This window comes from Schistocerca gregaria, chromosome 6 (genome assembly GCF_023897955.1).
Source record: "Schistocerca gregaria isolate iqSchGreg1 chromosome 6, iqSchGreg1.2, whole genome shotgun sequence".
Classification (NCBI taxonomy): domain Eukaryota; kingdom Metazoa; phylum Arthropoda; class Insecta; order Orthoptera; family Acrididae; genus Schistocerca; species Schistocerca gregaria.
The window spans coordinates 38785642-38809016 of NC_064925.1; the positions used below are offsets into that span (position 1 = coordinate 38785642).

The following is a 23375-nucleotide window of genomic DNA, read 5'->3' on the forward strand; positions in this document are numbered from 1 at the left end:
GATTGCTTTACTAGTTTATTGGTATTTCTCAAAATTTTGGTTGTAGGATCCTTCTGATACGTAGTGGAAGGTGGAAATTTTACACATCGACCACTACCTCTCAGCCCGGAAGTTTCAACTGAAGACAACACTGGTCGTGAAAGCCTACATTGTATGACAATTTATTATTGTATGTAAGTGCATGCCTGGGACTCTGATAACACAGACCAACGACAGAATTTTTTGAAAAACTTTTTTTTACTTTGTTAGCTGATCTTTATAGATTTTTATGAGCTGAATCCAAATTTAGTATTAATTTTTTATCTATCACCCATAGTTTTGCGAGGAATATGGTTCTTATTATATACACTCCTGGAAATGGAAAAAAGAACATATTGACACCGCTGTGTCAGACCCACCATACTTGCTCCGGACACTGCGAGAGGGCTGTACAAGCAATGATCACACGCACGGCACAGCGGACACACCAGGAACCGCAGTGTTGGCCGTCGAATGGCCCTAGCTGCGCAGCATTTGTGCACCGCCGCCGTCAGTGTCAGCCAGTTTGCCGTGGCATACGGAGCTCCATCGCAGTCTTTAACACTGGTAGCATGCCGCGACAGCGTGGACGTGAACCGTATGTGCAGTTGACGGACTTTGAGCGACGGCGTATAGTGGGCATGCGGGAGGCCGGGTGACGTACCGCCGAATTGCTCAACACGTGGGGCGTGAGGTCTCCACAGTACATCGATGTTGTCGCCAGTGGTCGGCGGAAGGTGCACGTGCCCGTCGACCTGGGACCGGACCGCAGCGACGCACGGATGCACGCCAAGTCCGTAGGATCCTTCGCAGTGCCGTAGGGGACCGCACCGCCACTTCCCAGCAAATTAGGGACACTGTTGCTCCTGGGGTATCGGCGAGGACCATTCGCAACCGTCTCCATGAAGCTGGGCTATGGTCCCGCACACCGTTAGGCCGTCTTCCGCTCACGCCCCAGCATCGTGCAGCCCGCCTCCAGTGGTGTCGCGACAGGCGTGAATGGAGGGACGAATGGAGACGTATCGTCTTCAGCGATGAGAGTCGCTTCTGCCTTGGTGCCAATGATGGTCGTATGTGTGTTTGGCGCCGTGCAGGTGAGCGCCACAATCAGGACTGCATACGACCGAGGCACACAGGGCCAACACCCGGCATCGTGGTGTGGGGAGCGATCTCCTACACTGGCCGTACACCTCTGGTGATCGTCGAGGGGACACTGAATAGTGCACGGTACATCCAAACCGTCATCGAACCCATCGTTCTACCATTCCTAGACCGGCAAGGGAACTTGCTGTTCCAACAGGACAATGCACGTCCGCATGTATCCCGTGCCACCCAACGTGCTCTAGAAGGTGTAAGTCAACTACCCTGGCCAGCAAGATCTCCGGATGTGTCCCCCATTGAGCATGTTTGGGACTGGATGAAGCGTCGTCTCACGCGGTCTGCACGTCCAGCACGAACGCTGGTCCAACTGAGGCGCCAGGTGGAAATGGCATGGCAAGCCGTTCCACAGGACTACATCCAGCATATCTACGATCGTCTCCATGGGAGAATAGCAGCCTGCATTGCTGCGAAAGGTGGATATACACTGTACTAGTGCCGACATTGTGCATGCTCTGTTGCCTGTGTCTATGTGCTTGTGGTTCACGGTGTTCTTATTTCAATTTCCAGGAGTGTAGTATAAAAATCCTATGCTATACGGTAAACGGGGAAATTAATGAAACGCTTTGAAACAACATAGGCATGGTTTGCATTTACGGTAAGCTACTTAAAACAATGATACATGTTAACAGAGGTTTCACGTGTCAGCTGGAATTGGTTTGTATTGTTTTTCTCTTTTATCTTTGAGGCTTCTTGTGTAGCTTTTTCTACGATGAGTCACTTGCTGATCTTCTCGATGAAGTGACCAACAGTTGTCCCTCAACATGTTGGTGTTCCATCAGCCTGGGTAGCGTTTTTCCATCACTTTAGTGTCCTGGTGAAAACGCTCTCCTTGCTCCACACTAACATCTCCAATATTGTCCGAGAATTAATCAAGGTGACTGTTCAAAAAGTGAATTTTTAGGCTCATTAAACAGCCTAAAGTTTTAAACTACTTTAACATTGTAGATATAACAAACATATTCTGGGTCTTTTTCATGTCCTACGAACTTTGTAACTACTTGCTAGAATGACACCCATGCTCCTTTCTCATTTAAGGTAATTTTGGATTCAATGTTAACATCAATTTTCTAATGCCAGGTCCGACAAAGACGCTTACTTTTAGTTTAGCTTCTGAAAGGTTTGGAAACGTTTGGCAGAGATACTTAAAACATGGTCCATCCTTAGGCAAAGCCTTTACAAACTGTTTCATTAGGCCTAACATTATATGTAGAGATGGTAGGAGTACGTTCTTGGATCTACAAGGTTTTTGCGTAGAGTATTGTTCTTGACAGGTTTTAAAGACCCCTCACAGGCCAGTTCTTTCTGCACCACTGTTGATCCCTAGCCCTACTGTCCCATTCACACAAGAAACATGGAAATTTGGTAAAGCCACTTTGCTGACCAGGGAGCATGCATGTTACTTTTAGATCGCCACATATCATCCAACCATGAGCAGAATAGCCTATTTCATTTAGCGCTATTTCTAGGTTTTCATAGGTTTCCTTCATATGTACAGAATGTACAACATGTATAGATGCATACATGTTACCATTGTGTAATAAAACAACCTTTAAACTATTTTTGGATGAATCAATAAACAACCTCCAGTCTTCCTTTTTGTATTCAATACCAAACTCATTCATCAGACTGGGAATGTCTGAGCAGTGCACTAAATCACCTTCTTGTTGAAAAAACTAGGAAAATTGCTGGTCTCTCTTTCTATACGTGTATATGCTGGTCCCAACTGCGAATAAGTTCTTTTCTTTTAATCTGGAGCCAAGCAATTCAGCTTTTTCTTTTGGTAAGCCCAGATCCCTAACCAAATCATTAAGCTCGGTATTCGGGAGGACGACGGTTCAATCCCGTCTCCGGCCATCCTGATTTAGGTTTTCCGTGATTTCCCTAAATCGTTTCGGGCAAATTACGCGATGGTTCCTTTAAAAGGGCACGGCCGATTTCCTTCCCAATCCTTCCCTAACCCGAGCTCGCGCTCCGTCTCTAATGACCTCGTTATCGACGGGACGTTAAACACTAACCACCACCACCACCATTAAGCTCGGTCTGAGTAAACAATTTGATCTCTAGACTTTCCGTATTAAAATGGAATTAATCATCATCTGGTTCATCTAAATCACATTGTACATTAGAAAATACTTCATTTGGAATAGTATTTAAATCATCCGGTGATTCAGCAACTGGCAAATCTACAGCATCACCTATTGGTCAGATGACGGATGGAAGGTTAGGGTAGCTTATTACCTTCTCGTTTTTCGAATTATGACCAGTAATATCAACACTGCAAAAGTAGTCATATTGGAATGATCCCCCCCATGAACCATGGACCTTGGGAGGCTTGCGTGCCTCAGCGATACAGATAGCCGCACCGTAGGTGCAACCACAACGGAGGGGTAACTCAGACAAACATGTGGTTCCTGAAGAGGGGCAGCAGCCTTTTCAGTAGTTGCAGGGGCAAGAGTCTGAATGATTGACTGATCTGGCCTTGTAAAAATAACCAAAACGGCCTTGCTGTGATGGTACTGCGAACGCCTGAAAGCAAGGGGAAACTACGGCCGTAATTTATCCCGAGGGCATGCAGCTTTACTGTATGATTAAATGATGATGGTGTCCTCTTGGGTAAAATATTCCGGAGGTAAAATAGTCCCCCATTCGGATCTCCGGACGGGGACTACTCAAGAGGATGTCGTTATCAGCATAACGAAAACTGGCGTTCTACGGATCGGGGCGTGGAATGTCAGATCCCTTAATCGGGCAGGTAGATTAGAAAATTTAAAAAGGGAAATGGAAAGGTTAAAGTTAGATATAGTGGGAATTAGTGAAGTTCGATGGCAGGAGGAACAAGATTTCTGGTCAGGTAACTACAGGGTTATTAACACACAATCAAATAGGGGTAATGCAGGAGTAGGTTTAATAATGAATAGGAAAATAGGAATGCGGTTAAGCTACTACAAACAGCACAGTGAACGCATTATTCTGGCCAAGATAGATAAGAAGCCCAAACCTACTACAGTAGTACAAGTTTATAAGCCAACTAGCTCTGCAGATGACGAAGAAATTGAAGAAATGTATGATGAAATAAAAGAAATTATTCAGATAGTGAAGGGTAATGAAATTTTAATAGTCATGGGTGACTGGAATTCGGTAGTAGGAAAAGGGAGAGAAGGAAACGTAGTAGGTGAATATGGATTGGGTCTAAGAAATGAAAGAGGAAGCCGTCTGGTAGAATTTTCGCAGAGCATAACTTAATCATAGATAACACTTGGTTTAAGAACCATGAAAATAGGTTGTATACATGGAAGAACCCTGGAGATACTAAAAGGTATCAGATAGATTATATAATGGTAAGACAGAGATTTAGGAACCAGGTTTTAAATTGTAAGACACAGATGTGGACTCTGACCACAATCTATTGGTTATGAACTGTAGATTAAAACTGAAGAAACTGCAAAAAGGTGGGAATTTAAGGAGATGGGCGCCTGGATAAACTGAAAGAACCAGAGGTTGTACAGAGTTTCAGGGAGAGCATAAGGGAACAACTGACAGAAATGAGGGAAATAAATACAGTAGATGAAGAATGGGGAGCTTTGAGGGATGAAGTAGTGAAGACAGCAAGGGATCAAGTGGGTAAAAAGACGAGGGCAAGTAGAAATCCGTGGGTAACAGAAGAAATATTGAATTTAATTGATGAAAGGATAAAATATAAAAATGCAGTAAATGAAGCAGGCAAAAACGAATACAAACGTCTCAAAAATGAGATCCACGGAACGTGCAAAATGGCTAAGCAGGGATGGCTAGAGGACAAATGTAAGGATGTAGAGGCTTATCTCAATAGGGGTAAGATAGATACTGCCTACAGCAAAATTAAAGAGACCTTTGGAGAAAAGAGAACCACTTGTATGAACACCAAGAGCTCAGACGGAAACCCAGTTCTAAGCAAAGAAGGGAAAGCAGAAAGGTGGAAGGAGTATATAGAGGGTCTATACGAGGGCGATGTACTTGAGGACAATATTATGGAAATGGAAGAGGATGTAGATGAAGATGAAGTGGGAGATACGATACTGCGTGAAGAGTTTGACAGAGCACTGAAAGACCTGAGTCAAAATAAGGCCCCCGGAGTAAACAATATTCCATTGGAACTACTGACGGCCTTGGGAGAGCCAGTCCTGACAAAGCTGTACCATCTGGTGAGCAAGATGTATGAAACAGGCGAAATACCCTCAGACTTCAAGAAGAATATATTAATTCCCATCCCAAAGAAAGCAGGTGTTGACAGATGTGAAAATTACCGAACAATCAGCTTAATAAGCCACAGCTGCAAAACACTAACTCGAATTCTTTACAGACGAATGGAAAAACTTGTAGAAGCCGATCTCGGGGAAGATCAGTTTGGATTCCGTAGAAATACTGGAACACGTGAGGCAATACTGACCCTACGACTTATCTTAGAAGAAAGATTAAGAAAAGGCAAACCTACGTTTCTAGCATTTGTAGACTTAGAGAAAGCTTTTGTTAATGTTGACTGGAATACTCTCTTTCAAATTCTAAAGGTGGCAGGGGTAAAATACAGGGAGCGAAAGGCTATTTACAATTTGTACAGAAAACAGATGGCAGTTTATAAGAGTCGAGGGACATGAAAGGGAAGCAGTGGTTGGGAAGGGAGTAAGACAGGGTTGTAGCCTCTCCCCGATGTTATTCAATCTGTATATTGAGCAAGCAGTAAAGGAAACAAAAGAAAAATTCGGAGTAGGTATTAAAATCCATGGAGAAGAAGTAAAAACTTTGAGGTTCGCCGATGACATTGTAATTCTGTCAGAGACAGCAAAGGACTTGGAAGAGCAATTGAACGGAATGGACAGTGTCTTGAAAGGACGATATAAGATGAACATCATCAAAAGCAAAACGAGGATAATGGAATGTAGTCGAATCAAGTCGGATGATGCTGAGGGAATTAGATTAGGAAATGAGACACTTATAGTAAATGAGTTTTGCTATTTGGGAAGCAAAATAACTGATGATGGTCGAAGTAGACAGGATATAAAATGAAGGCTGGCAATGGCAAGGAAAGCGTTCCTGAGGAAGAGAAATTTGTTAATATCGAGTATAGATTTAAGTGTCAGGAAGTCGTTTCTGAAAGTGTTTGTATGGAGTGTGTCCTTGTATGGAAGTGAAACATGGACAAGAACAGAATAGAAGCTTTCGAAATGTGGTGCTACAGAAGTATGTTGAAGATTAGGCGGGTAGATCACATAACTAATGAGGAGGTATTGAATAGGATTGGGGAGAAGAGAAGTTTGTGGCACAACTTGACTAGAAGAAGGAATCGATTGGTAGAACACGTTCTGAGGCATCACGGGATCACTAATTTAGCATTGGAGGGCAACGTGGAGGGTAAAAATCGTAGAAGGAGAGCAAGAGATGAATACACTAAGCAGATACAGAAGGATGTAGGTTGCAGTAGGTACTGGGAGATGAAGAAGCTTGCACAGGATAGAGTAGCATGGAGAGCTGCGTCAAACCAGTCTCAGGACTGAAGACAACAACAACAACAACAACAACAACAACAACATTGGAATGATTTCTTGGTTCCCTCCATATCATAGGTACAGCAAATCTAAAGGCTTTTTTCTACTTTTTGGACCATTTTGGTGACCTTCAACATGCAGATAACATACCTTATGCGGCGCCCAATATTTATCTTGGTCACCAAGGTTAGATCCAAAGTATGATAGATAAACTTTTTTCACAAAGTCTGTAATGTTTCTTTGGTGTTTTTAATCACAAATTCGCCACAAATATAACAAAAACTGTCAGCAGAGTTTTTACAACCATGATTAGGCATTGTACTGAGGGGAAAGTGAGGTTAGGTTGACAATAAACAAAAAATCATTTGTAAACACAAAAATAGAATCGACCTTTTTCCCAGAAAATGTTTTTCAGCAGTGCTACCTACGTCATCTACATTCATTGCACCTCCTTTTTAAATTAATTTTCTTTAAGAAATCTCTTATTTTAATAGATTAAACAGTAAAATGTGAACAAATTATGGGTGATACAGTTTTTCAAGTATCATATTTGTGTTTCCCACCCTAAAAAGCGTAAGAATAACGTCGTTTCAGCAAAAAAGTTTTTTCCTTCGTTGGCCTGTGTAATTTATGTGCTGAAAATAAAACAAAAGGTAAAGGAAATTCTTCTTTCGTTATTTCACTGTGTGACTAATGAATCAAGAGTTTTATGTTCCCAGAGTAATTTGCTATGTACCAATATATTCATACTCATATTTCAAACTTTCAGGTTGCTCTCCACCCAAACAGGGTCCACAATAGAGAATGTGTGTGTGTGTGTGTGTGTGTGTGTGTGTGTGTGTGTGTGTGTCTGTGTGTGTGTTTTACTGAATGTAACATCTGGAAGAGCAATGTGGATGTACATAACTAAAAAGTGATCAGTCTTGTAACATGTCTAAAATAGCATCACAGCTTTGTACACAAGTAAATTACTGCTATAACGTAAAGTCAAATAGAGCAATGGAGCTGTCCATACGCATAACTAAGCAGTGTAACGTAACATCTAAACGAGCAACGCTGCTTTGTACACAAGTAAGTCAGCACTGCAACATATCATTTAAAAGACCAACGTGGCTGAATATACAAGTAAGGGAACACTGTGACGTCACGTCTCAGAGAGCAATGTGGCTGTCTATGCAAGTGAGTACTGTAATGTGCATAAGAGGAAAGCGGCTATATGCAAAAATAAGTGAGCACTGTGAAATTACACATAGAAAAATGTGGGAAGGACAGTGGATGTCAAACGGCTGATGAATATTGGATCATTCTCTGTTGTCATCTTTATATCAGCACAGAGAGGTCAGCCAATGGCATTTTGGTGTTTTAGTAGCATACGATAGCTTCAGAACACCAGTACTTTAATTTTTATATCCTCCCTTGCTAAACTATTTTTAAATTTTTACTGGAGGAAGGCATAGTGACGTCATTCAAAACATCTTACTTAGATGACCTCAGCACACTGAGACAAATGTTTCAGATTATTATTCGGTATCACATAGTACGGATACCCCTCTCACTTGTAGAGCCTTAATGTTGTAGGCTCGGCCAGCTGACAGGACGGTCATCAGAAGAGGCCAGAGGAGTTCCTTAGCCTGCTTCTGACAGAATTCTTTCGCCGTCAGCTGTCCTTGAAAGTATTTTACTCGTCTCCGTATGCCACGGAATCTTCGGAGTACTACATGGGACGAGATGAAGCTGAAATATTACGTATAAACAATCAGACGAGGCACAGGCGCAGACACAGTGCTAAAGACACACGCCACTGGCACCAACGCCGTCAAGACGACCCCCAGCCTGGGAACAGCACTCGTATGGTCGTATCCCATTCTACCTGCTGCGCCGTCCATAGGCGGCTCCTGGACACTATACCACCAGTGCCCTTTATTAGTTCGAGGCGAGTTCACTTAACATTGATGAAACCTACAAATTTCTACAAAACCGAACAGGAACAACACAAGAATACATTGAAAAGCATTTAAAAATACAATACTCACCAAAAGAAGGCCATGACTAACAATGACACTAACAACAGATAAAAACAATGCACAATAACTGCTGATAGAGCAGCGGGAAAATGCAGCTGGCTTTAGATACAGAGTGAGTCAGGACGAAAGGTACATGCTTTGAAGGGTCATAGTATTAGTGATTTGCCTCCCCTCCATGAACCGTGGACCTTGCCGTTGGTGGGAAGGCTTGCGTGCCTCAGCGATACATATAGCCGTACCGTAGGTTCAACCACAACGGAGCGGTATTTGTTGAGAGTCCAGCAAACGTGTGGTTCCTGAAGAGGGGCAGCAGCCTTTTCAGTAGTTGCAGGGGCAACAGTCTGGATGATTGACTGATCTGGCCTTGTAAAAATAACCACAACGGCCTTGCTGTGCTGGTACTGCGAACGCCTGAAAGCAAGGGGAAACTGAGGCCGTAATTTTTCCCGAGTGCATGCAGCTTTACTGTATGATTAAATGATGATGGCGTCCTCTTGGGTAAAATATTCCGGAGGTAAAATAGTCCCCCATTCGGATCTCCGGGCGGGGACTACTCAAGAGGATGTCGTTATCAGCATAACGAAAACTGGCGTTCTACGGATCGGGGCGTGGAATGTCAGATCCAGTAATCGGGAAGGTAGGTTAGAAAATTTAAAAAAGGGAAATAGATAGGTTAAAGTTAGATATAGTGGGAAGTAGTGAAGTTCGGTGGCAGGAGGAACAAGACTTCTGGTCAGGTGACTACAGGGTTATAAACACACAATCAAATAGGGGTAATGCAGGAGTAGGTTTAATAATGAATAGGAAAATAGGAATGCGGGTGCATTATTGTGGCCAAGATAGATAAGAAGCCCACACCTACTACAGTAGTACAAGTTTATATGCCAACTAGCTCTGCAGATGACGAAGAAATTGAAGAAATGTATGATGAAATAAAAGAAATTATTCAGATAGTGAAGGGTGATGAAATTTTAATAGTCATGGGTGATTGGAATTCAGTAGTAGGAAAAGGGAGAGAAGGAAATGTAGTAGGTGAATATGGATTGGGGCTAAGAAATGAAAGAGGAAGCCGCCTGGTACAATTTTGCACAGAGCACAACTTAATCATAGCTAACACTTCGTTTAAGAACCATGAAAGAAGGTTGTATACATGGAAGAATCCTGGAGATACTAAAAGGTATCAGATAGATTATATAATGGTAAGACAGAGATTTAGGAACCAGGTTTTAAATTGTAAGACATTTCCAGGGGCAGATGTGGACTCTGACGACAATCTATTGGTGATGAACTGTAGATTAAAACTGAAGAAACTGCAAATTGGTGGGAATTTAAGGAGATGGGACCTGGATAAACTGAAAGAACCAGAGATTGTACAGAGTTTCAGGGAGAGCACTAGAGAACAATTGACAGGAATAGGGGAAAGAAATACAGTAGAAGAAGAATGGGTAGCTCTGAGGGATGTAGTAGTGAAGGCAGCAGAGGATAAAGTAGGTACAAAGACGAGGGCTGCTAGAAATCCTTAGGTAACTGAAGAAATATTGAATTTAATTGATGAAAGGAGAAAATATAAAAATGCAGTAAATGAAGCAGGCAAAAAGGAATACAAACGTCTCAAAAATGAGATCGACAGGAAGTGCAAAATGGCTAAACAGGGATGGCTAGAGGACAAATGTAAGGATGTAGATGCTTATCTCACTAGGGGTAAGATAGATACTGCCTACAGCAAAATTAAAGAGACCTTTGGAGATAAGAGAACCACTTGTATGAATATCAAGAGCTCAGATGGCAACCCAGTTCTAAGCAAAGAAAGGAAGGCAGAAAGGTGGAAGGAGTATATAGAAGGTCTATACAACGGCGATGTACTTGAGGACAATATTATGGAAATGGAAGAGGATGTAGATGAAGATGAAATGGGAGATACGATACTGCGTGAAGAGTTTGACAGAGCACTGAAAGACCTGAGTCGAAACAAGGCCCCCGGAATAGACAACATTCCATTGGAACTACTGACGGCCTTGGGAGAGCCAGTCCTGACAAAACTATACCATCTGGTGAGCAAGATGTATGAAACAGGCGAAATACCCTCAGACTTCAAGAAGAATATAATAATTCCAATCCCAAATAAAGCAGGTTTTGACAGATGTGAAAATTACAGAACAATCACTTTAATAAGCCACAGCTGCAAAATACTAACTCGAATTCTTTACAGACGAATGGAAAAACTAGTAGAAGCCGACCTCGAGGAAGATCAGTTTGGATTCCGTAGAAATATTGGAACACGTGAGGCAATACTGACCTTACGACTTATCTTAGAAGAAAGATTAAGAAAAGGCAAACCTACGTTGCTAGCATTTGTAGACTTAGGGAAAGCTTTTGACAATGTTGAGAGAATATAAAATGTAGACTGGCAATGGCAAGGAAAGCGTTTCTGAAGAAGAGAAATTTGTTAACATCGAGTATAGATTTAAGTGTCAGGAAGTCATTTCTGAAAGTGTTCGTATGGAGTGTAGCCATGTACGGAAGTGAAACATGGACGATAAATAGTTCGGACAAGACGAGAATAGAAGCTTTCGAAATGTGGTGCTACAGAAGAATGCTAAAGATTAGATGGGTGTTGTTGTTGTTGTTGTGGTCTTCAGTCCTGAGACTGGTTTGATTCAACTCTCCATGCCACTCTATCCTGAACAAGCTTCTTCATCTCCCAGTACCTACTGCAACCTACATCCTTCTGTATCTGCTTAGTGTATTCATCTCTTGGTCTCCTTCTACGATTTTTACCATTCACGCTGCCCTCCAATACTAAATTGGTGATCCCTTGATGCCTCAGAACATGTCCTACCAACCGATCCCTTCTTCTGGTCAAGTTGTGCCACAAACTTCTCTTCTCCCCAATCCTATTCAGTACCCCCTCAGTAGTTATATGATCTATCCATCTAATCTTCAACATTCTTCTGTAGCACCACATTTCGAAACCTTCTATTCTCTTCTTGTTTAAACTATTTATCGTCCATGTTTCACTTCCATACATGGCTACACTCCATACAAATACCTTCAGAAACGACTTCCTGACACTTAAATCAATACTCGATGTTAACAAATTTCTCTTCTTCAGAAACGCTTTCCTTGCCATTGCCAGTCTACATTTTATATCCTCTCTACTTCGACCATCATCAGTTATTTTGCTCCCCAAATAGCAAAACTCCTTTACTACTTTAAGTGTCTCATTTCCTAATCTAATTCCCTCAGCATCACCCAACTTAATTCGACTACATTCCATTATTCTCGTTTTGTTTTTGTTGATGTTCATCTTATATCCTCCTTTCAAGACACTGTCCATTCCGTTCAACTGCTCTTCCAAGTCCTTTGCCGTCTCTGGCAGAATTACAATGTCATCGGCGAACCTCAAAGTTTTTACTTCTTTTCCATGAATTTTAATACCTACTCCGAATTTTTCTTTTGTTTCCTGTAATGCTTGCTCAATATACAGATTGAATAACATCTGGGAGAGGCTACAATCTGTCTCACTCCTTTCCCAACCACTGCTTCCCTTTGATGCCCCTCGACTCTAATAACTGCCATCTGGTTTCTGTACAAATTGTAAATAGCATTTCGCTCTCTGTATTTTACCCCTGCCACCTTTAGAATTTGAAAGAGAGTATTCCAGTCAACAAATGCTAGAAACGTAGGTTTGCCTTTTCTTAATCTTTTTTTCCAAGATAAGTCGTAAGGTCAGTATTGCCTCACGTGTTCCAAAATTTCTACGGAATCCAAACTGATCTTCCCGAGGTCGGCTTCTACTAGTTTTTCCATTCGTCTGTAAAGAATTCGAGTTAGTATTTTGCAGCTGTGACTTATTAAACTGATAGTTCGGTAATTTTCACATCTGTCAGCACCTGCTTTCTTTGGGATTGGAATTATTATATTCTTCTTGAAGTCTGAGGGTATTTCGCCTGTCTCATATATCTTGCTCACCAGCTGGTAGCGTTTTGTCATGACTGGCTCTCCCAAGGCCGTCAGTAGTTCTAATGGAATGTTGTCTACTCCGGGGGCCTTGTTTCGACTCAGGTCTTTCATTGCTCTGTCAAACTCTTCACGCAGTATCTTATCTCCCATTTCGTCTTCATCTGCATCCTCTTCCATTTCCATAATATTGTCCTCAAGTACATCGCCTTTGTGTAGACCCTCTATATACTCCTTCCACCTTTCTGCCTTCCCTTCTTTGCTTAGAACTGGGTTGCCATCTGAGCTCTTGATATTCATACAAGTGGTTCTCTTATCTCCAAAGGTCTCTTTAATTTTGCTGTAGGCAGTATCTATCTTACCCCTAGTGAGATAAGCCTCTACATCCTTACATTTGTCCTCTAGCCATCCCTGCTTAGCCATTTTGCACTTCCTGTCGTTCTCATTTTTGAGGCGTTTGTATTCCTTTTTGCCTGCTGCATTTACTGCATTTTTATATTTTCTCCTTTCATCAATTAAATTCAATATTTCTTCTGTTACCCAAGGATTTCTACTTGCCCTCGTCTTTTTACCTACTTTATCATCTGCTGCCTTCACTACTTCATCCCTCAGAGCTACCCATTCTTCTTCTACTGTATTTCTTTCCCCCATTCCAGTCAATTGTTCCCTTGTGCACTCCTTGAAACTCTGTACAACCTCTGGTTCTTTCAGCTTATCCAGATCCCATGGCCTTAAATTCCCACCTTTTTGCAGTTTCTTCAGTTTTAACCTACAGTTCATAACCAATAGATTGTGGCCAGAGTCCACATCTGCCTCTGGAAATGTCCTACCATTTAAAACCCGATTACTAAATCTCTGTCTTACCATTATATAATCTATCTGATACCTTTTAGTATCTCTAGGATTCTTCCATGTATACAACCTTCTTTTATGATTCTTGAACGAAGTGTTAGCTATGATTAAGTTATGCTCTGTGAAAATTCTACCAGACGGTTTTCTCTTTCATTTCTTAGCCCCAATCTATAATCATCTACTATGTTTCCTTCTCTCCCTTTTCCTACTGACGAATTCTAGTCACCCATGACTATTAAATTTTCGTCTCCCTTCACTACCTGAATAATTTCTTTTATCTCATCATACATTTCATCAATTTCTTCATCATCTGCAGAGCTAGTTGGCATATAAACTTGTACTACTGTAGTAGGCATGGGCTTCTTATCTATCTTGGCCACAATAATGCGTTCACTGTGCTGTTTGTAGTAGCTTACCCGCACTCCTATTTTTTTATTCATTATTAAACCTACTCCTACATTACCCCTATTTGATTTTGTATTTATAACCCTGTATTCATCTGACCAAAAGTCTTGTTCCTCCTGCCACCGAACTTCACTAATTCCCACTATATCTAACTTTAACATATCCATTTCCCTTTTAAAATTTTCTAACCTACCTGCCCGATTAAGGGATCTGACATTCCACGCTCCGATCCGTAGAACGCCAGTTTTCTGTCTCCTGATAACGACGTTCTCCTGAGTAGTCCCAGCCCGGAGATCCGAATGTTTGACTATTTTACCTCCGGAATATTTTACCCAAGAGGACACCATCATCATTTAATCATACAGTAGAGCAACTACTGAAAAGGCTGCTGCCCCTCTTCAGGAACCAGATGTTTGTCTGGTCTCTCAACAGATACCCCTCCGTTGTGGTTGCACCTACGGTAGCGGCACGACTTGACGAGAAGAAGGGATCGGTTGGTAGGACATGTTCTGAGGCATCAAGGGATCACCAATTTAGTATTGGAGGGCAGCGTGGAGGGTAAAAATCGTAGAGGGAGACCAAGAGATGAATACACTAAGCAGATTCAAAAGGATGTAGGTTGCAGTAGGTACTGGGAGATGAAGGGGCTTGCACAGGATAGAGTGGCATGGAGAGCTGCATCAAAGCAGTCTCAGGACTGAAGACCGCAACAACAACAACAACAGTATTAGTGATTCTGAACAAAAACCATCATATGGACGTATGTCCTATTCCGAATGGTTTCAGAGATAGAACGCATTGTACGTTTTTCTTTAATAACTCGTAAACCGCACCCTCCACCGGAAACGTGTTGCAGTACAAAATTAAACTATATAAAAGGTCCTAAAAAAAGGTCTTATTCATTTTTTCCGTAGAACTTATGGTTTGTGCGAATAGAGCGCCACAATGTTGAAAAACTAGCTTGATGCGCATGCGCTGTAGCTTACGTAGATATTGTAACCCAATTTCGGGTAGCATATTCAGGTAGGAAGTTGAGATGAACAGTTTGATACGGGACACTTGTGGTCTATAAGTCGGAAAACTACCTCAAATTGGCCTACAAAAACTACGTAAGCCAAAGTGCATGCGCATCAAGCTAGTTTTCCAACATTCTGGTGCTCTATTTGCACAAACCATTAGTTCTAGAGAAAAAAAGAACAGAACCTTTTTTGCAGGAAATTTAATGTACTTTAATTTTGTACTGCGACACGTTTCGCTGGAGGGTGCGGTTTTCGAGTTATTCATGGAAAACGTACAGAAGTGATATTAAATGTCTTCTATCCCGGAAACCATTCGGAATAGGACAGACGTACATATGAAGATTTTTTTGTTCAGAATCACTGATATTATCACCCCTCAAAGCATGTGCCTTTCCTCCTAACTCATCCTGTATAATAATAACGGATGACCCAGTTGCTCCGTAACACGGTGAATTCTCCCTCATAGCATTTAGCGGGAGAAGCCGGACGATATGCAAAACCTTTGAACAGCTTGCCTTAGTGTCACTTAAAATAGTGGACAGGCGCCATTGAAGGCACAGACCAGGCCTTCGATTGGGAAATAAAATACTGTCAGTTGAAATATAGTGCGTCTGCACGTCCGTTCCACGCATTCCACAAACTGGTGAATCCTCCCGCTGTAGGGTAAAACCTTGTTTCAGTGGACACTGACACATTCTTAACAGTGTAAAGTATATTTCTTCTGTTCGTAGTGGCAGGAAGTAAGCAAGCAGCGGTCACACTACATACACTATCTGATCAAAAGTATCCGGACACCCCCGAAAACATACGTTTTTCGAATTAGGTTCATTGTGCTGTCACCTACTGCCAGGTACTCCATATCAGCAACCTCAGTAGTCATTAGACATAGAGAGAGAGCAAAATGGGGCGCTCTGCGGGACTCAGACTTTGAATGTGATCAGGTGATTGGGTGTCACTTGTGTCATACAACCGCACGCGACATTTTGACACCCCTCCTAAACATCCCATGGTCCTCTGTTTCTGATGTGGTGCTGAAGTGGAAACGTCAAGGGACACGTACAGCACAAAAGCGTATAGGCCGACATCATCTGTTGACTGACAGAGTCTGCTGACAATTGAAGAGGGAAGTCATGTGTAATAGGCAGATATCTATCCAGACAATCACACAGGAATTCGCCACTGCATCTGGATCCACTGCAAGTACTATGACAGTTAGGCGGGAGGTGAGAAAATTGGGTCGGCCAGTGTGGGCGAGCGGTTCTACGCGCTTCAGTCTGGAATCGTGCGACCACTACGGTCGCAGAATCGAATCCTGCCTCGGGCATGGAAGTGTGTGATGTCCTTAGGTTAGTTAGGTTCAAGCAGTTCCAAGTTCTAGGGGACTGATGTCCTCAGGTGTTAAGTCCCATAGTGCACAGAGCCATTTGAATCTTTTGAACAATTTTAGATAATTTGGATTTCATGGTAGAGCGGATGCTCATACGCCACACATCAAGCCGGTAAATGCCCAATGACGCTTCGTTTGGTGTAAGCCGCGTACATTGATGTTTTAGCCACCTTCTTGCTTCCCAATGTTGAAGAGCAATTCGGGGATGACGATTGCATCTTTCAGTACGATCGAGCAGCCATTCAAAATGTACGGCCTGTGGAGGAGTGGTTACACGACAATAACATCCCTGTAATGGACAGTCCTGCGCAGATCCAGACCTGAATCCTATACAACACCTTTGGGATGTTTTGGAACGTCGACTTCGTACCAGGCCTCAACGACCGGCATCGATACCTCTCCTCAGTCCAGCACCCCGTGAAGATTGGGCTGCCATTCCCCAATGGCTAACGTATGCTTGCGAGAGTGGAAGCTGTCATCAAGGCTAAGGGTGAGCCAACGCCATATTGGATTCCTGCATTATCGATGGAGGTCGCCACTAACATGTAATTCATTTTCAGCCAGGTGTTCGGATACTTTTGATCACATAATGTATTTCAGCGTCCGAAGCTTCTTGCAGCCCTTCTTTTTTCGGCTGCATCAGCAGGTTCGTTTCGCTGCATTATCTCGTGTCCTGGTAGCCAGTAGGGAGGGAGCACCTTGGATCTCTCCGTATGCTGGGCAGTTCCGTCCGACGGCTGTAAGGACAGGGGGTAAGAAAAGAATTTCTTGAGCAAGTCAGGTAAGTGTAGTGAGACTCACCACGTTTATGTCAATCTGCAGTTCCCATTGGGCGTCGTTCAGTATGCCAGCGTTGTTGATGACGATGTCCAGACGGCCGAACTCATCATACGCCCTCGCGAACGCCTCTGGAAAATACCAGTGAGCCAGGTGATAATTGTTTGCACAGCAAACGCGAGAACTAGGCACAAAGAAAAGTTGAATCATACCCCTAGACACGTCGCTTGTCGGTGAAAGTGCAACTTGCCCATGGCAATTCGCCGGATAATAATACGAGGGTTGCCCAAAGAGTAAAGCACCGCATTTTTTTCTTCAACAATTCTTTATTGAACTAATGAGAATTACACACACGAAAGAATGGTGTTTTATTTACGCACTCAGTTTTCCACGTAATCTCGATCCCGTTCTGTGGCATTCCTCCAGCGCGAACCAGGCTGTTTGCCCTGTCGGTATCAATCCCTGTCCTAGTGGCGGAACCAGTGCTTCACTGCGTAAACTACCTCCTCATAGTTCTCAAAATGTCTTCCACGAATGGCATTCTTTAATGTCCCGAACAAGCGGAAGTCCGAGGGGCTAGGTATGTGCAGTAGGGTGGACGGCGCAACACTGTCCAACCCTGTTTTGGGATGTGTACAGCAGTCCTCAGACTTGTGTGGAGCCGAGCGTTATCGTGTTGCAGCAAAACGTCTCCTGGTTTGCTGCGGCGCCGTAGTTGCCGTAAGCGCGTCTTGAGTTTCGTTAATGTGTTGACATACGGTTATGAAATAATGGTACCGCCTCTTGGCATCACATCAGGAAAATCACACCTTCACAGTGCCAGAACACGGTGATCACGCATGACCTTACTGGCGGAAGAAGTTCCTTTGAATTTTCTCTTCTGAGGGGAGTGGGAATGGCACCATTCCGTCGAATGTCTTTTTGTTTCAGGCTCAAAATGATGAACCCAGCTTTCATCACCTGTCATAAACCTGGACAAGAAGGCCTCCCCCTCAGCTTGAAAACGTTGCAACAGATCAAGACAGATGTTTTTTCTATGAGATTTGTGATCCACTCTTAGACATCGCAGGACCCATCTTGCAAACGCCTGTGAATACCCAAGAGTGCGGATGATTGCATCCACACTTCCTTTGCTGACTGACAGATGCAGCGCCGAGTCGTAATGCGTGTCTCCTCGTGAATGGCAACATCAGCTCGCTGCACCATGTCAGGTGTGACACCCGTGGATGGTCTTCCCGACCGCTGCAAATTGTGGAGCTCTGCCGAATCGCCTTCTGATGACCTCACCCTCCGTGCCCAGTGACTAACTGTACTTCTGCCGACAGCAGATGCTCCATATACTTTGCACAAGCGTTTGTGAATATTTCCCACAGTTTCTTTCTCTGCGGTGAGAAATTCAATAATGGCACATTGAATCTAAAGTACGCCATTTTGAAACTGTACTGCAGCTACGCTATCTGTCGGAAGTGACAGAAACCGCTGATCAGGCTCCAAATAATACATACGTAAGAACGCAACGTTTCGCATTCGTAGCATTGTTTTCGGCTGAGAAAAAGAGTGCGGTGCATTACTTTCTGGGTAACCCTCGTATCACCCGCTGAGTCACTGCGCGTCATTCAAGAGGACCCTGACGTAAATACGTGGACTACAGCCTCCAAGGGGACCTCAGAACTGAATGTTCACTCGCTATTACTGTTGTGTGTGTGTGTGTGTGTGTGTGTTTGCGTGTGTGAGCGCGCGCGCCCGTGCATGCACTAATTTTAACTTTGCAACCTTTATTCGCACTCAGCTCATTACATTACAGTAGAGGCACTAACGAACTTGCTGCTGAGCGCTGTCACCACCACCACATCATTACAAACCAAAACAACAGGAATAGAGCTCCATAACCGGGCCTCAGAGACATCAAACACTGTATGAAGATCGTATCTGTTCTTTCGGACATGTCCTACAGAACAGATGCCATCTTTATATAGTTAAGGCTAACCGGCCATTGACCTTCTTTCTCTGTGCTGGATGCACACGCATTGCCCCAACTCTTACAGGACTCGGTAAGATTGTGTGCCGCGAGTAATGAGTGTGTGGACATTAAGTTGGGAATGTGGGTCTCACAGGCTGCGTGCAACGCATAAATCCCAGTAGTCGCACTATCCTCTGTGTCCTCGGTAGCTCAGATGGACAGAGCGTCTGCCATGTAAGCAGGAGGTTCCGTGTTCGAGTCCCGGTCGGGGCATACATTTCCAACTGTTCCCATTGATGTATATCAACGCCTGTCGACAGCTTAGGGTCTTCATTTAATCATCATTTCAGTCAAACATTGTGTCCGCAATGTCGAGGTCGCTGTAAGAATATACTCGTCTCTTATGATCACAAACACAAGTGAAAAAACTTCGTTTCTAAAACTGAAGATAAAAAACGATTCCCTAGTCTTCGATCTTCCTATTAGAAGAAGGCTCAAAGTTTTAGCACCACTGAATGCTGACAGTGAACTTGTAAGACAACTAAGTTATGTAGATGCTAAAAGTAGAGCCGTTAACATGAACCTCAGATTCAGGAACGAGGTTAACAAATTGTGTTGATTATCTTAACTATATACATAAACAAAAGTTTTGCACCACCCCTTTATTTCGAAATTTATACAAAGAAAACAAAATCTGGCTCTGATGCGTGCGTATACTCGTATATCGATTTGCAGTGTGTTCAGATTACAAAATCGCAAAGAGAAACGTCTGTTGCCCAGTGGGCATTTTTACAGCATCCCTCAGCAACGTCATTACGTGGTGGAACGGCCCCCTGCTCGAACGCAGGCTTGATTACGTAGCATACCATCGGTGACATCATCATTCAGGCTGCGGCCCACATTGTCGCACTCTGCAATGGCAGTTCTGTGTACGTCGGGCAGATTACATGATCGTTGTCGCCTTCAAAAATAGCTCATTTCCATCGCTCCACACATGTTAGACTGCATTCGTGTGTGGGGTACAGGGAGCTCACCCATTACGGTAATTCTGTTGTACTGACCACTACCATGCTGTTAAAATTCGAGCAAGATGAAATTGTCACCAAATGTTGGAGATACGGTCCAACTGTTGCTGCAGAGCCTCGCCCAGTATCGTAGAGCAGTGACATTGCCCTCATCAACCACGACAGGTGTACGGTGGCCCCATGTAGTGCCACCCCAGGACATCAGTGCACCACCACCACTTTGTTGCATATGAGTAACTCGGTGTTGGGGCGTTCGATATTACCGGGTTGTCTCCAAACAAGTCGACTGCAATTGCCAGGGTGCCAACAGATTCGAGTACCCGTGCCCAGTTCTGGGGGGGGGGGGTCCATTCTACACGATTTCTCTCCCATTTGCAACAGAATCCGTAGTGTTATGGTGGACGACGAGGTGCTCGCAATAGTCGTCAGGAATGGAGATTCGCACCGTGAGGTTGTCTCTCAACGGTCTGACGTGACACGTGACGCCCAGCGGGTTCTTCGAATGCCGAATCCAGCTCCAGAGCACTCAGTTCAGGCTTCCTTTGGCTCAAAAGTTTCATAGATATCGATTACCCGTGCACCACTCCAATGTGGACGGCCTGTGTAAGCTCTCAACACTGCCTGTCAATTGGAAGTTGTTCCAAGTCCGCACAGCATCACTTTGACCTCTGTGCACACGCCGAACAACTTCCCTTTTTGACAAGTCTTCTGACATGATGATGCGTAGCCGACCATTGGTCGCAACTGTCCTTCGTGGCATGAGGGATGTTCACTCTACTGTTCGACAGACACCTCTGACGTGTCCCTGCTGTTGCAGCCCATACCTCTGTGGCGTTCTAGTTGTAGGTAGCCTTCACGGTAACTGTGTGTTTGTTACCTCCAACATCAGGCATGGCCTTCCGATCGGCACAGCATCAGTTACAATAGCAAGACACCTTCACCACGTTATTCATTAAATCATAAATTGTTTAGAAAAACTTTGTAGAGTTAAATAATAGACTTTAAGAAACGGGCTTTATAGGCTTTAAACTGGAAAACTGCTTTAAAACAATATTTAAACCGACACATGACCGTAGTACAGTAAGTAAAAACAACTAAAGTTTCAACGACAAAATTCAACATAATTTTACGTTGAGACACAAAGTAACAGAGAAGTGTCACAAATGAAACAGGTAGCATTGTCATAAATATCCTTCAGAGTTCTGGCATGTTCCTGTTGGTCAATACTGAGACACGAGTTACTATGTTGACTGAATTAGTAATCAACAATGTGCCCACGAAGATTGACAGGAAGGATTGTGATGTAGCTTTAAAAGGTCTTGGAGCCTCAGACCATTTGTACCGAATAATAACAGTAAAATAGGATATGGAAAAATTCGTAAACTCCAGGCTGCAAAAGACATGCATCAGAAGTCAACACATACGATTTTCAAGAGAACTAACAAACCAGACTTGGAATTAAGTGTATAAAGAAACCAATGTAAATGTGAATTTCTATAAATTCTCAACATATTTAAACTGAACTTTGAAAGAACATTTTCAAAAGTGTCCACATCAGTATCAATGTCCCACAAAATCAGTTGAATAATAGCAGGTATTAGAGACGCTTCCCAAACACTTCAGTACCTCAGTTCTTTGAAAAAGGTTCACAGTGAATCAAAGTTCTTAAATTCCTATCATAACTATAAAAAAATTCATAGGAAGATGCCGATTGCTTCAAAAATCCTTTAATGACAAAATCATAGTACAATGCTGTGGGAAAAGTAAAGCAGTCTGGCATGTCATTAAAAAGGAACCAGGGAGAGACGAACCAAGTCATAATAGCATACCGATAAGGGATAATTATGCACAACGTTCAATAATGTAACTACCAACCACAGAACATGAAATCTATAAAACTGAACAAAACCTGAAAAATAAACAGTCAGTGAGATTAGGCGAAGAATCAATGTTTATGGTGAAAGACTGCACATATAGTATACAAGCTCCTTTAACAAAAGTAATAAATGAATCATTCACATCAGGGAATTTCCAGAGAATTTAAAACAGTCAAGAAACGTATTTCTGTTAAAGAAATCTAATGCCGAGGACATAAAAAACTAACAGCCCATTTCCCGATTGTCAATACTCTGAAAAATAATAGAATCAAGTATGAAAAACAGATTAATGAGTTACTTGAACAAATGCAACCTTTCCAGTAAATCTCAGTTTTCTGAAGTGGTAGAAGTACAGAACCGTCATAGCAGAACTGATGCCACAGATGAGTGTGTTACAGGCATATTTTTAGATCTTTGTAAGGCTTTTGTTACTGCTGACCACAAGATACTATCAAACCAGCTAGAAGCATTAGGAATAAGAGGTGCAGCTAATGACTGGTAGACTAGTAGAGGTAATGCATACCTCAAGTGAGTTAAACTTTCAGTAAAACAATTACCGGAAACAGAGTACATAAACATAGAAGTTCCTCGGGGTAGTATATTAGGACTAATATCGTTCCTGATGTACTTCAATAATGTTCCCAAAAAAATTTCTTTGTTGATGACAGCAGCATTACAGTCACTGAGAACACAAGAGAAATCCTTGCAGAGTAAGCAAATGAAACCCTCTAGAAAGTTTACAATTGGTCAGTATGTAATAAAATTACATTGAACGTAAAGAAAAATATGGTTCAAATGGCTCTGAGCACTATGCGACTTAACTTCTGAGGTCATTAGTCGCCTAGAACTTAGAACTACCAATGTGAGCGTTTATTGCCAGTCCATAACCATGGAGCAGGATTTCGACTGAGCCAGAAAGAATAAACCAAGAAAGACCGAACCAAGAAAGAATAAACATAAAACTCAAAATAGCATTCTTATTAAGAAGTAAAACTCTACAATAAATTGCCCTAATGGGATTAAAAAGGTCACTAAACCAACCTCATTCAAAAATTCTATTAAAAGTCTGTTAAGCGACAGTGAAGGAATACGTAGATAACAAGAAGCAAGAGCTTGGTAAAAAAAAGTAATACAAACAGGTAAAGTAACCTAATACAAACAAGTAATAAGAAAACACCTAACATTTCACGGAACTTTCACACTATGTTTCTTGTTCCTTTTTTGTGGGAAAACCTACCCCCAAAGCTATGCAATTTATAATACTAGCACCTTATACTGTTTCTGAGCTCAACATCTCGTTCGATACAGAGAGATGTCGAACCAGATTTTCAGGCTAACAAATCGGGAGTTGCAGTACACAACATGAAACCCATGGTCCTGATATCATCTGA

At 42.7% G+C, this 23375-nt stretch overlaps 1 protein-coding gene across 1 annotated transcript in view; it reads right to left on the minus strand.

The window, feature by feature from the left end:
- The window catches only part of LOC126278708 (15-hydroxyprostaglandin dehydrogenase [NAD(+)]-like), a 169974-nt gene that overhangs the window by 74028 nt on the left and 72571 nt on the right, over positions 1–23375 (minus strand). Inside the window, exon 3 of the mRNA XM_049978981.1 lies at positions 17147–17253. Within this exon, the coding sequence (XP_049834938.1) occupies positions 17147–17253 (107 nt within the window). The remainder of the gene's footprint in view (positions 1–17146; positions 17254–23375) is intronic.